The sequence below is a fragment of the Xenopus laevis genome, chromosome 4S (assembly GCF_017654675.1).
Source record: "Xenopus laevis strain J_2021 chromosome 4S, Xenopus_laevis_v10.1, whole genome shotgun sequence".
NCBI classification, from domain to species: Eukaryota; Metazoa; Chordata; class Amphibia; order Anura; family Pipidae; genus Xenopus; species Xenopus laevis.
In genome coordinates, this window is record NC_054378.1 from 127,545,551 (window position 1) to 127,564,248 (window position 18,698).

The 18,698-nt window shown below is 43.0% G+C and overlaps 1 protein-coding gene across 1 annotated transcript; it reads left to right on the top strand.

Annotated features, from left to right (window-relative positions):
• Positions 1 to 12,174: 12,174 nt before the first annotated feature.
• LOC121403709 (filamin-B-like) lies at positions 12,175 to 12,631 on the top strand. Its single transcript, XM_041591512.1, has one exon. It carries the CDS (start codon positions 12,332 to 12,334, stop codon positions 12,629 to 12,631), a length of 300 nt encoding a protein of 99 aa, XP_041447446.1. The 5' UTR covers positions 12,175 to 12,331.
• The last annotated feature ends 6,067 nt before the right edge of the window (positions 12,632 to 18,698 follow it).

Consider the following 18,698-nt stretch of genomic DNA (forward strand, 5'->3'; position numbering starts at 1 on the left):
ATTAGAGGACATTATAGACAAATAGATTGGGGAGACAAAACAACTGCTCACCAAGCGAATGGCTCAGCATAGGAGGGCGAACTCTACAGGGCAAGACTCGACTCGACACCTAAAAGACAAGGGACACTCCTTTGAAGATAACAAGGTCCAAATCTTGGATAAAGAAGACGCTGGTTTGAACGAGGCGTGAAAGAGGCGATTCATGTCAAGGTGGAGAAACCATCCCTGAACAGAGGCGGGGGCCTTCGACACCACCTGTCTGCTACATACATTGCTGTTCTACATCTGTACCCGGCGGATTCAGAACACTTCACACATCCATTCATGCAACTCTCACAAGTAACACCTGTATCTAGGAGTCACATGACACGTTGGATAATCCTATCACAGTAACTACACAACATGCACACCTCTGTGAGTTTCAGTTGTCCCCCTCTTTGAAGAGTTACAATGTGCCGTTGTGATTGGATTAGTGGAAGAGTTTATATGCCGAGAACTTCCCACACCAGAAGCTGCTCGGATGAGTAGTGAAACGTCTTCATTGATCACTCAGCAAGTTGTTTTAGAATTACTTATACTAGATAAGAAGGTAAATTATTCCAAAATGATAAAGAAACAATGAAGGTCAATTAAAAAGTTGCTCAGAAGGTGAACCACCCGTTAATGTTTCTGATCCAATTCAGGCAAAGATTCCCAACCTGTGCAGTATTATTGGGTTTTGGTGCAAGCAGAGTTCCAGAACACTCTCTGTTTGCCATTGGGGAACCCATTTCTATTCTATTGGCTGGGTGCATTGCTGGGGACTTTTGGGTCCTTCTTAAGGTGCAGCACATACCTACGTTCATTATGGCACCCAATAGGTAAGTATTTAGGCAATTTCTTTATAATAAAACATTTAGTATTGTACAATTATACTGTTACAGTAATACAGGGCCTTTTTTGCCCGCTGTTGCTGAACTGCAACTCTACAACTACATTCTCTGACTGCCCCAGGCCCAGTGCTGGAGATTCCTCTATATATAACCCAATGCTTGTCTTATAAAGGAAACATTTGTCTCAGGAAGGAAATTCTTACTTCCTACATTCCCAGGCCTTGTCATTGGATAATAAGAGTCTCAGCCCTTCACTTACATAAAGAAACTTTCCAGCTTCAGAGAGATTTCTGCTCCCAGGCCTTTGTTCAGTCTCTGCTCTCCTTGTTCTGAGCAATGGTCAGTAATCATTGGGGCCACTAGAGGGCGCTGCTGTTTCACCTATTTCTTTCATAATACTATTAAAGCCCCAGTGAGTCAAAACACTAGGGTATTTGTGCTCCCGTTCTTTTTTCCTTTCCAACAAATGGTACAAACTCTGATTTATATCACTATGTTTGTGCACATTCTACCCAGGATCCAAATTCCCCTAGCAACCATGCATTGATCTGAATAAGAATATGAATAGGAGAGGCCTGAATAGACAGATAAGTAATAGAAAGTAGCAACAACAATACATTTGTAGTCTTACGGAGCATTTGTTTTTTAGATGGGGTCAGTGACCCCCATTTGAAAGCTGGAAAGAGTCAGAAGAAGGCAAATGATACAAAAACGATTTAAAAAATTGCTTAGAATAAGCCATTCTATAACATTCTAAACGTTAACTTTTAAAGGTGAACCATCCCTTCAAATATTCTGTATTGTCCCTTTAAACATGACTTGTCAAGTGAATCCTGAGAATTAAAGGGGCAGTGTCACCAGTAAAAATAATTGTGCCGCAGTCTCAGACCTCACTCTGCTCCTCTCTGGCCCCACCGTAACTTTCACCCATTGCACAGGGAGGGGACGAATCAGACTGATCCAGTTATTTGCCACCAAGCCAACAATCAGAAGGGAAATAAAGACCAAAGATTAATGGTCAAAGTTCATTCCTTACTCAGCAGTTCTGCACAGGCCCCTGTTCTGATCATATGAACCTTGTGCTAATGATCCAATCACATTAGCCCAGCCGGCTGGAATATTGGCCCTAAGGGCCCTTACACACGGGCGTTTTGAGCTGCGCTCCCTTGCGTTTTGGTTTCATGCGGGAGCGAAGGAGTAAACGCACGCCATTACTGTCAAGGGGGCTGTACTCACATAGACGCATGTAAGTGCCAAACGCATATTGGGATGCAGCATGTTGCATTTCACCTGTGTTCAGCGCTTACATGAGTCTGTATGAAATGCAGGGGAGCGCAGCTCAAAACGGCCGTGTGTTAGGGCCCTAATAAGGGGTTCAATGAATTGCTGGTACTATAAATACATTGTATGGCTGTTGTATGAAGTGCGCCACCTGCTGGGGAAGGAAGAGCAGTACAGCCGTCAGATAATGAAGCAGCAGATCCAGGGATTGTGATACTGATTATGTGGCTTTATATTGTACAAATCAAACATGGCAGGACACTAGTATGCAGGTAAATAACAGTTTACAATATTTCTTTGATTTTACATAAAGAAGAAAAATCAATATGGCAGCATATATTAAGCAGACTTAGAGAATGCGCTGCAATAAATACAATGGCAGGACATTTTCAAACATTAATAACATTAATTGTTAAATACAGAATAAATTAACTAAACCAGTGGATGTGAAGACAAATAAAAAGAAAAGAAAGAAAGAAATAAAAAGCCAGTGGTTTCAGGAGAATCAGATTGTACAGTTACCTTCCTAATTAGCTTTGGAGAAACCTAGAAACTTGATCTTTGGTATTAGAAACACAAGACTCAAAATAAGGAGACCATATAAGTTTAAAGGATTCGTTAGAGCTCCTCCCATTTGATTTTGCTTTTAAAGCTTCCGGCCAACTAAGTTGGTTCATGTAAGAAATGGTATCCGACAATAAAGGACACTCTTTCTGTAACCAGAAATTAAATAAAGCTTAAACTTTGTCAGTGTCTTCTTTTTTATGGGATATAAGTTTTGGCTTGGAAGGTAAAGAAAACTCATTGCTCTCTAGATTTATTAGAGCAAAACACGGAGATAATTGTATCTTAAAGGGCACCTGTCACAGCCAAAATCAAACACATATAAACAATCTGACCAGTACAAGCTAAAAACGTTTAATCAAACTACATATATAGTTTTTTGAAAAAAATGCAGGTTTTAAAAAAATCCCTTACTTTGTCAAATGGGTTCTTTCACTGAGGGAGGCCATACTGAGACTATAATATGCAAATTTCAGGAGCATGCTCAGATTGTATCATTGTCTTGAGTATTCTACCCAGAATGCCTAGCTTTAGTAAACTCCTCCACTAGAAGTATCAGGAGATTTCCCTATCTTGTCCCCTGCTGGTGATGTTATTATGCAAATCAATCTATTGTTCAAAAAATTAGTGACCTCCCTCCAAAATAAATTAACTTTCGGGCAGGACCACAAATTGTAGAAAAAAGAAACAGTCTCATTACATTTCGGACAAAACGGAACAGGGCTGGTAAAAGTATCTTTAGAAAACATTTTTCCATAACCGAAGTGTACTAGCTTGAAATGTTGTAACCTCCAGTGTTCTGCTAATATTCATTTATTAATATTATAATAATAATAATAATAAATAACAGATGTGATCCAGGTGCACCAGACCCCCAGCATTGGGACGTGTGAAACATCAGCAAGAAAAATGGGTAAATAATGAGCAAATAATCGGTAAATAATGGGCAAATAATGGGCAAATAATCGGTAAATAATGGGCAAATAATTCGTAAATAATGGGTAAATAATGGGTAAATAATGGGCAAATAATGGGTAAATAATGGGTAAATTGGCACTAGAAGAATCTACTGGGCCACCAACATAAAGAATCTTTATTTATAACAACATTTCCAAATCCTTACATGTTCTGTGCCAAATTGCACTTCATTATACGCTGGTAATGTGTTGCTATAAATAAAGATATATATTATTTATTCCGTAGAATATCTGCATCTAATGCCATTTATAGACATTGTCTCTGTGCCCAGACGTTCCGGAACAGTCCAAAGCCCGGCTGCTCTGTATTATTGCTGTCGGCATTAAACAGGACCAAGGAATTAACCCTATAAGTGCCAGCAATTGAGAGGACTCCTGGTGCAAGATTAAAGGGCAAGTTAAACCTGCACACTATTATCCTAAACCATAAAGGCTCATTTTAAAGGAGACAAATAGTGTAAAATATAAGAATGTCCCAGAATGCATTGTACTCTTTTAAATATATAAGGACTGTGCCGAAAAAAAAAATGTGTTTTGGGCTGATTATTGAACCCTTCTAGTTCCATTTGCTGTTGCCTCTTTTCCCAGGCTGTGCATGGGGCGGCGGCACTGGAGAATAAGAACCAATCAGCAGCCAGGCTGACCCCTGATAATTATCATTTTTAGCCCAGAGTGAAAGCTGACACACATATTATACTAATTTAACATTGGGGATTTTCACTTGTGCTTTATGTCACTTTAAATTTTCAGCCAAACAAGCAAAACACAAATAAATCTCCATTAATGCAAATATCTGGCTAAGAAAATAACACTGTGATACGCAGAGTGGTGATTCTGTTTTCAAGCCGAGAAGAGGTTTATTCTGGGGGCAGCTTCATCCTGGGGTTTTCTCAATCATCCTCTGAATTAGTTAGAAACCAAGTGTTGAACTTCATATACAAGTGTCACTTTTCAACCTTCGCTACTACGTCCTTACAGAGCTGCTGTTTATCATTAAGCTTTACCCAAATACATTTGCCCCACACCCAGGGCAGGAATTTGGATTTGCCCCAGAGCCCTCGCTCTCTCAGCCTGATATAAACTGTTGCCTTGAACCATGGGATCCTATAGAGCAGTACGTTCACAAACTGCAGGGCTGCCCCCCTTGAAGGAGAACTAAAGCCTAACTAAAGTAGTACGTAGAAATCTTGTAGATGATGTTTTGTGCTTCTGTACCAGCCCAAGGCAACCACAGCCCTTTAGCAGTAAAGATCTGTGTCTCCAAAGATGCCCCAGTAGCTCCCCATCTTCTTTTCTGCTGATTCACTGCACATGCTCTGTGCTGCTGTCACTTACTGAGCTTAGGGAGCCACTCACAATATACAGTACACATAGAATAGAAATGTCACAATATAAGGCTGATTAGTAATTAATACACATAATTACTACATGGCAGCACAGAAACCAGTGCAATTAGCATCAGAATGTAATAATCAGCAAACCTGTAGCATCAGCTTATATTACAGCCAGGGAAGCTCATTTTCTGCTGGATAATTAGTGACGAGCCCTAAGCTTAGCTTCTCAACAGCCAATCAGAGCCCACTGAGCATGTGAGTGTCACAGACACTTTCCAAGATGGTGACCCCCTGTGACAAGTTTGAAGTCCTGGATCATTGCTGCTATTGACAAGCTCAAACTTTAGCCTCGTGCAATAAGTTCACTATAGAAAATAGGACATTTTTAGCCACATTAATTTTTAGGGTTTAGTTCTCCTTTAAGGGGCCTGTGACTAGGGTTGCCACCTCACCCCAAAACCGAATACATATGGAATCCACAGCCTGCATGACTAATTAGCAACTTATTTAGTCAATTTATTTTATTGCACAACACAATAAAAATAATTTAAAAAGAAAAGAAAGCAATTTATGTAGATGTATGCTGCAGACTGAACTGATTAAGGGTACAACTACATGAGTGCCTTCAGCGCAATTCCGGCGGATCCGACGCGGTTCGCCAAAACGCAGGCATCAAGTCAGATGCGACGAAAAACAAGGTAAGAAATACAAATGTCGGATGGTGTTGCAGCATTCATCTGGCATGACTGTTGGATGCAGACGCCACCGCGTTTTGACGTACCGCATCAAATCCGCTGGAAATCTTGTGATCTTTTGTCACAAAACAATGAAGTAAAAAATGTTTCCCCTTCCCACCCCTAATTTGCATATGCAAATTAGGGTTTGGATTCGGTTCGGTTATCGGCCAAATCTTTTGTGAAGGATTCGGGGGTTCGGCCGAATCCAAAATAGTGGATTCGGTGCATCCCTAAAACATATTTAATGCCCTGGATAATCTTGGAACTGATGCACCAAAGACTGCGCCTACAAGGGGGCTTGAACCCGACAGCTCTAACACTCCAAGCCATAGAAAGTAAGGGTAGGATTCCACGAGCGATTTTGTCGCGATCCGACGATCAACGCTGCGACACTATGCGACAATTCTATCTCTTACCTTGTTTTTGTCGCATGCAACAAGTCGCATGCGTTTTGTCGGATCGCAGCAAAATCACTCATGGAATCCTACCCTAATGGGCAGAGGCCGCAGGTGTTTTGTCTCCACATGACATTCACAGGTTAAATTGTCACCAATTACAAACAATTTCCTATATGGCAGAAGCATTTGAGTGTGGCTATTGTTTCCTTATATAAATCCTATGAGTAAATTTCCTGTGTGGGCTCATTAGCCTTGGGCATTGCCGGGAGTTGCCTCATCGGGGCTCTGGCCTTTTGTAAGTGACAAACCTGTTTCCTCTGTCACTTCCCATTCCGCCTCCAAATTGCTTTTCTCTTCCCCGAGCTTCTTGTCTGCAATCAGTAGCGTTCAGTAGAGTTCAGTCGTCTGATCTTGGCAGCGGGCGCTGGGGCACAAGTTGGCAGGAATATTCCTGTTATTCCCTCAAAGCTCTGGCTACTGACAGACGGGACATAGAGACCCCCAACTAAAGGACATGTCAACCCAAATTTTTTATTTGTTTTGCCTAATGAAAGAAAACACAAGTATAAGCAACTTTCCAATATTAATTTATTAAAAATTGTTGGCACTTTAAAAGTTAATTGTAAACAATGTACAAAGTGTAATGAACAATGTAGCAGAAACCGCTGATTAACAGAACTGGGGGGATGCCATGTTGCTACATGGGGGCCAAAGCTTGGAGCCAAGTAAATACAAATAGCAAATGGCTCTTCACCAGGGGGTTAATTCTGGTCACTAGCAGTCTATTAATGACTAAAATGGGAGTTTAGATTTAAAGGGCATATAAAGGCAAAAAAATAAAATCCCATTTTTACTTTCTTTAATGAAAAAGAAACCTATCTCCAATATACTTTAATTAAAAAATCTGTACCGTTTTTATAAGAAACCTGACTGTATGCAGTGACATTCTCCCTTCATTTACTGCTGTGGATAGGAATTATCAGACGGTCCCTAACTGCTCTGCAGGGAAACAATCATACTTATGTACAGCAGGGGGAGCCCCCGACTTACTTCCCAGCCATGCAGAACTCAAGCAGCTTTGTTTGTTTCCCTGTAGAGCAGTCGGCGACTGTGTAGAGATTTGTATTGGATTTTATTTTTGCCTTTACATCCCCTTTACTGTTTCCAACTCCAGCTGCAGGGACAAAGATCATGGAGCCAGATCCACATTAGATTACATGACAACACAGGACCCAGTGCAGTCTGTATATTCTGATTATTAATCAGTCTTGTTGTATCGGCTTCTGGCAGATATTATTTGACTTGTGCTGTTTTGCTCATTTATGACGATCCCTAAGCAGCCCAGATCACACTGAGCATGTGCACAGTCTTGGTCTTGCAAAGATGTATAACAAAGTTACAAGATGGTGACCCCCTGTGGCCAACTTTGATACTTGTTTGATTAGACTTGTGGTGCAGTAAGTTCATGTTTATGTTTAGTATACAAAATACAGCATTTCTAGCCTTATTCTATTTTAGACTTTACTTCCCCTTTAAATAAATAAAAACTCACGTTCTATTCCTTCGTATGTCCTATTTAGATGCATATTCATCAATGGGTGACAGTTGGAACTCGCCATTTGAGAAATCTGCTTTCAGAAATCCAATAGGAATGAATAGAACATGGGTGAGTTTCTATTTGTTAAAATCGGAACTTACATTTTGATAAACGTCGGTCTGATAGAAATGGGCCCACAAATAAACCTGAACTGCAGAAAGGCTTGAATGTGGGTAAATCATGAACGTAAATCGAATTATAATCTGAAAGGAATCAGCAATGAGTGAGGAATAAAAGTGAATCATTAGAAATATTACAGGATCCAGGAATAATATTATATAACTAAACGGGTTACATTGCTCAATGCCAGAAAGTGGCAGCACAAGCCCAATAGACTTATTACATGTACAGAATATAAAGGGCTTCTATGTCTTTGGTTAGACAACAGTCTGGGGGCACAAGCTCAGGTCCCTTAGTGTTGCTTTTCTGGGGTGGGATTAGTAAGTGGGTGCAGAACTGAGCTGATTGGTGCAATGCCTTACAACTCCCTCCCCCAATCTGCCCCACATGAATGCAGCAGTGCTCAATACAGGCAGCTCAGTATTCATTCCTATGGGAAATATTCAGAGGTCCTTGTGTTTCAGAACCTGTGTGGGGGGGCACTGATGGCAGGACATGGGGCAAAGTGTGAACAGCACAGCCATTGGCCCCCGTTTATAAGTGCTGGGGACAAGGGGCACCCACAGACTGGAGGAAAGGAGATATCCGCATAGGAAGGGGGTTCTCTAATGTAGAATGGGGCGGAGCTTACATGAAAGTGGGGTGTTTGGGGCACTATGGGGCATAATGTTGGGGGTTATACAATTAGGCCATTCAGTGTTGGACTGACCCACCAATATACCAGGAAAACTCCCGGTGGGCCCAGGTGTCAGTGGACCCTCCTGCTGCTAAAAATTTGTCTTGTTTCATGGCCATTCCCTATTCCTATGAGAACAAAGAGACTAAATAGAAAATAGATTATAGTTATTATACAGACTAGGAGAATAGAGGTTGCAAGAGGAGAGGAAGAATAAGGTTTTTGGGTGGGTCCCTGGTCTAAGGTTTTTGGGTGGGTCCCAGTCTAAGGTTTTAGGCTTGGTCCCTGGTCTAAAGGTTTTGGGTGGGTCCCTGGACTAAGGTTTTGGGTGGGCTTCTGGTCTAAGGTTTTTAGGTGGTTCCCTGGTCTAAGGTTTTTGGGTGGGTCCCTGGTCTAAGGTTTTTGGGTGGGTCCCTGGTCTAATGTTTTTGGGTGGGTCCCTGGTCTAAGGTTTTTGGGTGGGTCCCTGGTCTAAGGTTTTTGGGTGGGCTTCTGGTCTAAGGTTTTTAGGTGGTTCCCTGGTCTAAGGTTTTTGTGTGGGACCCTGGTCTAAGGTTTTTGGGTGGGCTTCTGGTCTAATGTTTTTGGTGGGTCCCTGGTCTAAGGTTTTTGGGTGGGTCCCTGGTCTAAGGTTTTTGGGTGGGCTTCTGGTCTAAGGTTTTTAGGTGGTTCCCTGGTCTAAGGTTTTTGGGTGGGTCCCTGGTCTAAAGTTTTTGGTGGGTCCCTGGTCTAAGGTTTTAGGGTGGGTCCCTTGTCTAAGGTTTTTGGGTGGGCCCCTGGTGTCCCAGTCTGACATTGAGGCCATTTGGGTTATTGGATTCAATACTAAGAGACAATATAATGGGCAGTGATGACGCTGCTTCATTTCTGGATCTAGGGCCCAGGGCCACCTCTCCTGTTTCTGGGCCGGTTCTCAGGCAAATATTCACAGTGAGCGGCACTTGCCCCAGGGCTCCGTTTCTGTTCTTGGTCCAACAGAGATGTTTCCCAGATGCTAACGTTTTTAGTTCATAATCACATTATTTTTACCTTGAGGGCAAAGCAACTTTCTCACTGAATCAGCATTTCTTATTCTCCTCTCCCTCTTGTGAACCCCATCCCTGACTTTATACTGTATATAATGCTGATTGGGGGTCCGGGGGGTTCAGGAGGGTCTGCACAAATGATAGCGGAACCATTTCAGTTCATTTCACATCCAATGAAAGAATTTAGAATTCTAACAACTGAATGAAATGTTACTTTCATCCAATCGCATTATAGCTCCGTCTTTAGAACTTCAACCTTGGACTTTATATCAGCTCTGCTCTTTACAGTTTCTATTTTCTTCTTTTCTTTTTGTGACCTGCCCCCTGGGGTCCCTCATTTATTAGTCCACCAGTATTCTGGGCCCCTCTGGGCGGTGGTCTTTGCCAACATGTAGAACGGGACCATAGGGCAATGGCAGGCGTTTTTACGTTGCGTTTTTAAAAAAGCTCCTGTAAATACGCCACTGAAACCACACGCGACCGTCGACATGCGTTTTTCAGCACGTCGGTTTCATTTCCCAACATGCACTTCTCATTGCTCTCGTTCCCCATAATTCCGCTGGCTGGAAATATAAAACAGAAAAACTATTTACATGCAAAATGGAGCAGGAATGATCTTCAATACGCAACATAACAACGTCACGGGCCAAAATACGCAGTTAAAACGAAAATGCATAATTTATCATGCGAGAATTTGGACGCCATTTTCAATATAAGATGCGCGTTTACATAAAGTGTGATTTCAAACTTGCAGATCCCATAGAGTCTATAGATTTGGTCGTTTCTTGACAGATTGGCGTTTCTTCTGAAAAACACAGATATTGGCGTCTCGTGGCGGATTTCGGCTTGCAGGCGCCCTGTGAGAATTTCCAAAGTGCGTTTTCCATTCGTTTCAGTGGTAGTGCAATTTATGTGTATTTATGCCCAATGCAACATAGAAATGCCAAGATTGAACAATGCTCTCCCCTAATCACCTGCAATTATTCCATATTTGTGACCCATGAATTAGATTTGTGTGGGTGGGAAATTTTCTGACCCATCCTAATTTGCCCCTATTTAACAATGGGCCAACTTGGCTTGAGGGACTTCAAGACCTGAGTCCACCCACCAATGATGATGCAGCTTTCTGGAGCACAGATACAGAGACAGGGGTGAAACTACAGAGGAAGCAGATCCGGCAGTTGCAGGGGGGTATAGGGGGCCCCACGAGGCCCAAATAAAGAGCAATTTCTGGATATGTTTGGGGCCCAGTTGGGCCAGTAACATCTACTTACATCACTGGTGCCGGCCAATAAAAACCCACACCTGAAGTGCCGGCCAATCATAACCCACACCCGAAGTACCAGCCAATCATAACCCACACCTGAAGTGCCGGCCCATTCTTCAGCCCTGGGGACAGTGTGTGACGGGAGACTGGAGCTGAAAGTATAGGAGAAAGGGAAACAACTGGCAGTTAAAGGGAGAAACGAAGAGAGAATTAAGAGGGTGAACGGAAACAGAATGGAGACCAGGAGAGAACGATGGGGAGAGAAGAGTAAAACAGTGAAATAGAAGAGTGGAGCTGAGTGGAAAGAAGGAGAGTAAATCAGCTTCAGAGATAAAATAAAGCTGAAGGAAAAGGAGAAAGAGAAACAGGGGAAGGAGCAAATGAAACAAAAGGAAAGTGTAAGGAGAATCTCGAAAGGAAAGAGTGGAGCTGAAGGGAGAGAAACAGGGTGGGAGAGGCTGGAGCTGAGTAAAAGTGATGGGACACGAGGAGCTGAGAGGCTGCAGATAATAAGAGGAATGGAAAGTCTGGTTGCTAAGGTTTGTGACTTTGGCAACCAAAAAGCAGAATGATTACATTCTAACTGTAATTTTTAGAGTTATCTACACAGTAGATAACAGATAAGTACTACTATAGTTTATATAAACAAGCTGCTGTGTAGCCATGGGGGCAGCCATTCAAGCACAGGATACACAGTAGATAACAGATAAGTACTACTATAGTTTATATAAACAAGCTACTGTGTAGCCATGGGGGCAGCCATTCAAGCACAGGATACACAGTAGATAACAGATAAGTACTACTATAGTTTATATAAACTAGCTGCTGTGTAGCCATGGGGGCAGCCATTCAAGCACAGGATACACAGTAGATAACAGATAAGAACTACTATAGTTTATATAAACAAGCTGCTGTGTAGCCATGGGGGCAGCCATTCAAGCACAGGATACACAGTAGATAACAGATAAGTACTACTATAGTTTATATAAACAAGCTGCTGTGTAGCCATACACTTTTTTAATACACTTCTGCCTGTTAGTGAATTCTGTCAGTTAGATATAAGGATGCTCAGCGGAAGCAAAGCCAACAAAACCCACAAACAAATAATATTTATAATAAAGGAGAAGCTTCTCTCTCTATGGGAAATAATAACAGTTCCTGTTAAACTTGAAATTGGAATGAAATATTGGGCTCCTGATATATTTTATTCTAAAGGTGAGCTTGCCCTTTACATGCGACACACAGGCTGCTGGATCTGAGTCGGAACAGAGTGCAACTCCCTGTAACTCCCTGCAGCTGCAGTCCATCTAATAAGAGAACTCAGTGAATGAGGATCGGGTGGTGCAGTACCGCGGGCGGCCGGCTGGTGGCGCTGGTGAGTCGGAGGAGGGGGCTGGGCAGTTGCACATGTGCAGTTGTCGCTGTCGGGACAGTCTGGCAGGAGCCGTGAGTCAGAGCAGATCGCAGCAGCGACCCCAGTACAATGCCGGTGACGGAGAAGGACCTGGCCCAGGACGCGCCATGGAAGAAGATCCAGCAGAATACATTCACCCGCTGGTGCAACGAGCATCTCAAGTGCGTCAATAAGCGCATCGGAAACCTGCGCACCGACCTGAGCGACGGGCTGCGACTAATCGCACTGCTGGAGGTGCTGAGCCAGAAAAGGATGTACCGCAAGTACCACCCGAGACCCACCTTCAGCCAAATGCAACTGGAGAACGTGTCTGTGGCCCTGGAGTTCCTGGAGAGGGAGAACATCAAGCTGGTGTCTATAGGTGAGTGATACTCCATACTCATGTGTAATGCTGGTGTCTATTGGTGAGTGATACTCCATACTCATGTGTAATGCTGGTGTCTATAGGTGAGTGATACTCCATACTCATGTGTAGTGCTGGTGTCTATAGGTGAGTGATACTCCATACTCATGTGTAATGCTGGTGTCTATAGGTGAGTGATACTCCATACTCATGTGTAGTGCTGGTGTCTATAGGTGAGTGATACTCCATACTCATGTGTAATGCTGGTGTCTATAGGTGAGTGATACTCCATACTCATGTGTAATGCTGGTGTCTATAGGTGAGTGATACTCCATACTCATGTGTAATGCTGGTGTCTATAGGTGAGTGATACTCCATACTCATGTGTAATGCTGGTGTCTATAGGTGAGTGATACTCCATACTCATGTGTAGTGCTGGTGTCTATAGGTGAGTGATACTCCATACTCATGTGTAATGCTGGTGTCTATAGGTGAGTGATACTCCATACTTATGTGTAATGCTGGTGTCTATAGGTGAGTGATACTCCATACTCATGTGTAGTGCTGGTGTCTATAGGTGAGTGATACTCCATACTCATGTGTAATGCTGGTGTCTATAGGTGAGTGATAGTCCATACTCATGTGCAACACTGGTGTCTATAGGTGAGTGATACTCCATACTCATGTGCAACACTGGTGTCTATAGGTGAGTGATACTCCACACTCATGTGTAATGCTGGTGTATATAGGTGAGTGATACTCCATACTCATGTGTAATGCTGGTGTCTATAGGTGAGTGATACTCCATACTCATGTGTAATGCTGGTGTCTATAGGTGAGTGATACTCCATACTCATGTGTAGTGCTGGTGTCTATAGGTGAGTGATACTCCCATACTCATGTGTAATGCTGGTGTCTATAGGTGAGTGATACTCCATACTCATGTGTAATGCTGGTGTCTATAGGTGAGTGATACTCCATACTCATGTGTAGTGCTGGTGTCTATAGGTGAGTGATACTCCATACTCATGTGTAATGCTGGTGTCTATAGGTGAGTGATACTCCATACTCATGTGTAATGCTGGTGTCTATAGGTGAGTGATACTCCATACTCATGTGTAATGCTGGTGTCTATAGGTGAGTGATACTCCATACTCATGTGTAATGCTGGTGTCTATAGGTGAGTGATACTCCATACTCATGTGTAGTGCTGGTGTCTATAGGTGAGTGATACTCCATACTCATGTGTAATGCTGGTGTCTATAGGTGAGTGATACTCCATACTTATGTGTAATGCTGGTGTCTATAGGTGAGTGATACTCCATACTCATGTGTAGTGCTGGTGTCTATAGGTGAGTGATACTCCATACTCATGTGTAATGCTGGTGTCTATAGGTGAGTGATAGTCCATACTCATGTGCAACACTGGTGTCTATAGGTGAGTGATACTCCATACTCATGTGCAACACTGGTGTCTATAGGTGAGTGATACTCCACACTCATGTGTAATGCTGGTGTATATAGGTGAGTGATACTCCATACTCATGTGTAATGCTGGTGTCTATAGGTGAGTGATACTCCATACTCATGTGCAACAATGGTGTCTATAGGTGAGTGATACATAGAGCCGTGCAACAGGTAACCGCCCTCCTGCACTGCCAGTCTGTTACTCAATATGCACTTGTTTGGGGTTGTCCCCCCAGATTCCCGAGAGAAATGGGGTAACCCAAATCCCGTGGTGAATCAGTACAGGGGCCTTTCCATGCTCTGTGGCTGCAGCTTTGGCCGGAGCTCTAACACCTGCTGATGCCTCCATTGGTAAAACAAGCTGCCAATCATTCCTTAACAAAGCTTAGTGTTAACCCCTTCAGTGCTGGGGAGGAACCCACTAATGACACCCATGCCCTGCAGCACAGCGTGCAGATTTTTATGGGATATTATATATTATATTGGGAAACTTTATACCCTCCTCTCCTGGTTTGTGTCTCTTTTATCACATTGGGTTGTGTCTGTGCAACTGTAACTCCCAGCATGTCAGATAGATGTGACCGCACCTTGCAGTTTACCTGTAGTGGAGGTGCATTGTGGGTTACAGGTGAGACAGGGGTGGGGCAGATGTGTGTCCCAGTCGCACTCGCAATACCTGTCGGCTCAGGTGGGGCTCAGTACAAACACTCGACTGAGTCACCCATGGGAGAGACGGGGAATTTACATTGTAACAATTACTTGTGTTGGATAAGAATATCTGTTCAGCCTCCTTGTATAATAATAATAATAATAATAATAATAATAATAATAATAATAATAATAATAATAATGAATAATAATAATAATGTCTGGGTCTGCAGCAAGGAAGTGAAACGCGTGTGGCAATTGATACATGTTTGTCGTATGGAAGGTCTGTGATTACATGCTGGGAGTTGTAGTCCGACTTCTTATGCCTCATCTTTTTATTCTTAGGTTATGACTGTAAGCTCTTGAGACCAAGTGTTTCCTATCAGTGTTTGCAATTCCTCCCCTCCGTGTGCTACGTCTGATCTCCCTGTGCAGTAATGTTATTTATGCCCCAGATATACATGGGTTACTTTCATTTGTGCAACCCCGCCTTCTAGCTACAAAGTCTTAACGACTTGTTTTCAGTATTCCCTATGGGGTAAGTCACACTGTGGCCACTTGTTCTGAGCCCATAGCACCTCCCTCTCTGCATCTAATGTCTGGGGTGCCAACTGGGTCACATGACTGTATAATTAGCCCTGGTCACATGACCCACTGGGTGCTGTCAGCAAGAGATTAATGGGAATCTGATGAGATGGGATTGAGTAGAAGTTGTTGAGCTCCACGTCCCAGCGTTTCCAGTAAATCAACATACTCATTGGCATTTTCATTCCCCGAGGGAATATTTACCCTTTACCCCAATCTTATCACTATATGCCTCGCCCTGGGGTGGCCCTGTTACAATGAAGCAAAAACAAAAGTTGTGAGATTCTCCAAAAATATAAATACAGAAAGATTTATTGGGACATGACAGATGAAAAGCCTAACACGTTTCAAGCCTATTGGGGGCACTTACTCATAGGTTTTTTTTTAAAATTTTTTTGTTTTATTAACTATTTTCGGTTGATTTTTTGGAGAATCTCACAACTTTTGTTTTTGGTTCATATACATGCGCCCGCAGACTGGGGGTGAACTGCAGTTATTCTCTTTTTCATTATTTTTGTTTGGACTTTAATATACTATAATGCTGATATTTGCACCATCCTCTCTGTGTTTGATTCAGTTTGGACCTGTTACACTGCTTGGGGGGGGGGGTTAGCAGGATTCAGCACAAACACCTCTCCTGTAAATTCTGACTAATGACAGACAGGTAAGTTGTTAAGCTCCAACATTCCCTGCAGGTCACAGGGAGTTATTTCACCCCCGCTGCTACAGACTGGACTTTGGCCTGTAGATAACTGGGGGTTGAGGCTGTAGGGGGAGGGAGAGCTTCTTATCTCAGCACCTTTGTATCAGCAAAGCTCCAATGGGCAGAACCAGGATCCTGGGCTGAATCCACTCATTGTGTCCCGGGTGCAGGAAATAGTCACTTCCTTCCTCACTTCTGCTCCTTTTCACTTCTGCTCCTTTTCACTTCTGCTCCTTCTCACTTCTGCTCCTACTCACTTCTGCTCCTACTCACTTCTGCTCCTTCTCTTCTCACTTCTTCCCCTTTTCACTTCTGCTCTTACTCACTTCTGCTCCTTCTCTTCTCACTTCTTCCCCTTCTCACTTCTGCTCCTTCTCTTCTCACTTCTTCCCCTTCTCACTTCTGCTCCTTCTCTTCTCACTTCTTCCCCTTCTCACTTCTTCCCCTTCTCACTTCTTCCCCTTCTCACTTTTTCCCCTTCTCACTTTTTCCCCTTCTCACTTTTTCCCCTTCTCACTTTTTCCCCTTCTCACTTTTTCCCCTTCTCACTTTTTCCCCTTCTCACTTTTTCCCCTTCTCACTTTTTCCCCTTCTCACTTCTGCTCCTTCTCACTTCTGCTCCTTCTCACTTCTTCCCCTTCTCACTTCTTCCCCTTCTCACTTCTTCCCCTTCTCACTTCTGCTCCTTCTCTTCTCACTTCTTCCCCTTCTCACTTCTTCTCCTTCTCACTTCTGCTCCTTCTCTTCTCACTTCTTCCCCTTCTCACTTCTTCCCCTTCTCACTTCTTCCCCTTCTCACTTCTTCCCCTTCTCACTTCTGCTCCTTCGCACGTCTTCCCCTTCGCACGTCTTCCCCTTCGCACGTCTTCCCCCTTCGCACGTCTTCCCCCTTCGCACGTCTTCCCCCTTCGCACGTCTGCTTCTTCCCCTTCTCACTTCTGCTTCTTCCCCTTCGCACGTCTTCCCCTTCGCACGTCTTCCCCTTCTCACGTCTTCCCCTTCTCACGTCTTCCCCTTCTCACGTCTTCCCCTTCTCACGTCTTCCCCTTCTCACTTCTGCTCCTTCTCTTCTCACTTCTTCCCCTTCTCACAGCTGATTTATGTTGTACCTTTGGGGCCACTAACTGTCAGTCTTGTTTCTTTCAGAAGACTGTAACTGCCCCATTCCCCAGTCAGTGATGTGTTTGAGACATTCTTTGTTAAATCCCTCATTGTGCTGAGCGTTTCCCACCAGCGGAGCAATTTTCTCTGTGGGGCAGTCAAGCGTGAAGCAGTTGTTAAACTTTATAATGCTGACAAAATAACAGACATTATAATGATTTTAGAAAAGTAAATGAAAGACTAAGAGGGTATGGAAAGGTCTCATTTGTGCTGCTTTAACCCCAAATACCTTCCAGTCTACAAAATGTACTTACTTCAAGCTTTCCTTAAATGTGAATGTTCAACAAGTAGGGAGTGTCTTCCATTTCTCTGCTTGTAAACATGCTAAGGGTATCTAATTGTGTGCCCAGAACATTCCTTCTCTGTATATTTGTATTTATACATATGGGAGGAGGAGGTGCCATATTGATTCCCTTAGACGATACAGTATGAGGGTATAGCTTATTGTGTGCCCAGAACATTCCTTCTCTGTATATTTGTATTTATACATATGGGAGGAGGAGGTGCCATATTGATTCCCTTAGACAGTACAGTATGAGGGTATAGCTTATTGTGTGCCCAGAACATTCCTTCTCTGTATATTTGTATTTATACATATGGGAGGAGGAGGTGCCATATTGATTCCCTTAGACAGTACAGTATGAGGGTATAGCTTATTGTGTGCCCAGAACATTCCTTCTCTGTATATTTGTATTTATACACATGGGAGGAGGAGGTGCCATATTGATTCCCTTAGACAGTACAGTATGAGGGTATAGCTTATTGTGTGCCCAGAACATTCCTTCTCTGTATATTTGTATTTATACATATGGGAGGAGGAGGTGCCATATTGATTCCCTTAGACAGTACAGTATGAGGGTATAGCTTATTGTGTGCCCAGAACATTTTTTCTCTGTATATTTGTATTTATACATATGGGAGGAGGAGGTGCCATATTGATTCCCTTAGACAGTACAGTATGAGGGTATAGCTTATTGTGTGCCCAGAACATTCCTTCTCTGTATATTTGTATTTATACATATGGGAGGAGGAGGTGCCATATTGATTCCCTTAGACAGTACAGTATGAGGGTATAGCTTATTGTGTGCCCAGAACATTCCTTCTCTGTAAATTTGTATTTATACATATGGGAGGAGGAGGTGCCATATTGATTCCCTTAGACAGTACAGTATGAGGGTATAGCTTATTGTGTGCCCAGAACATTCCTTCTCTGTATATTTGTATTTATACATATGGGAGGAGGAGGTGCCATATTGATTCCCTTAGACAGTACAGTATGAGGGTATAGCTTATTGTGTGCCCAGAACATTCCTTCTCTGTATATTTGTATTTATACATATGGGAGGAGGAGGTGCCATATTGATTCCCTTAGACCAGTGATCCCCAACCAGTAGCTCACGAGCAACATGTTGCTCTCCAACCCCTTGGATGTTGCTCCCAGTGGCCTCAAAGCAGGAGCTTATTTTTGAATTCCTGGCTTGGAGGCAAGTTTTAGTTGCATAAAAACCAGGTGTGCTGCCAAACAGAGC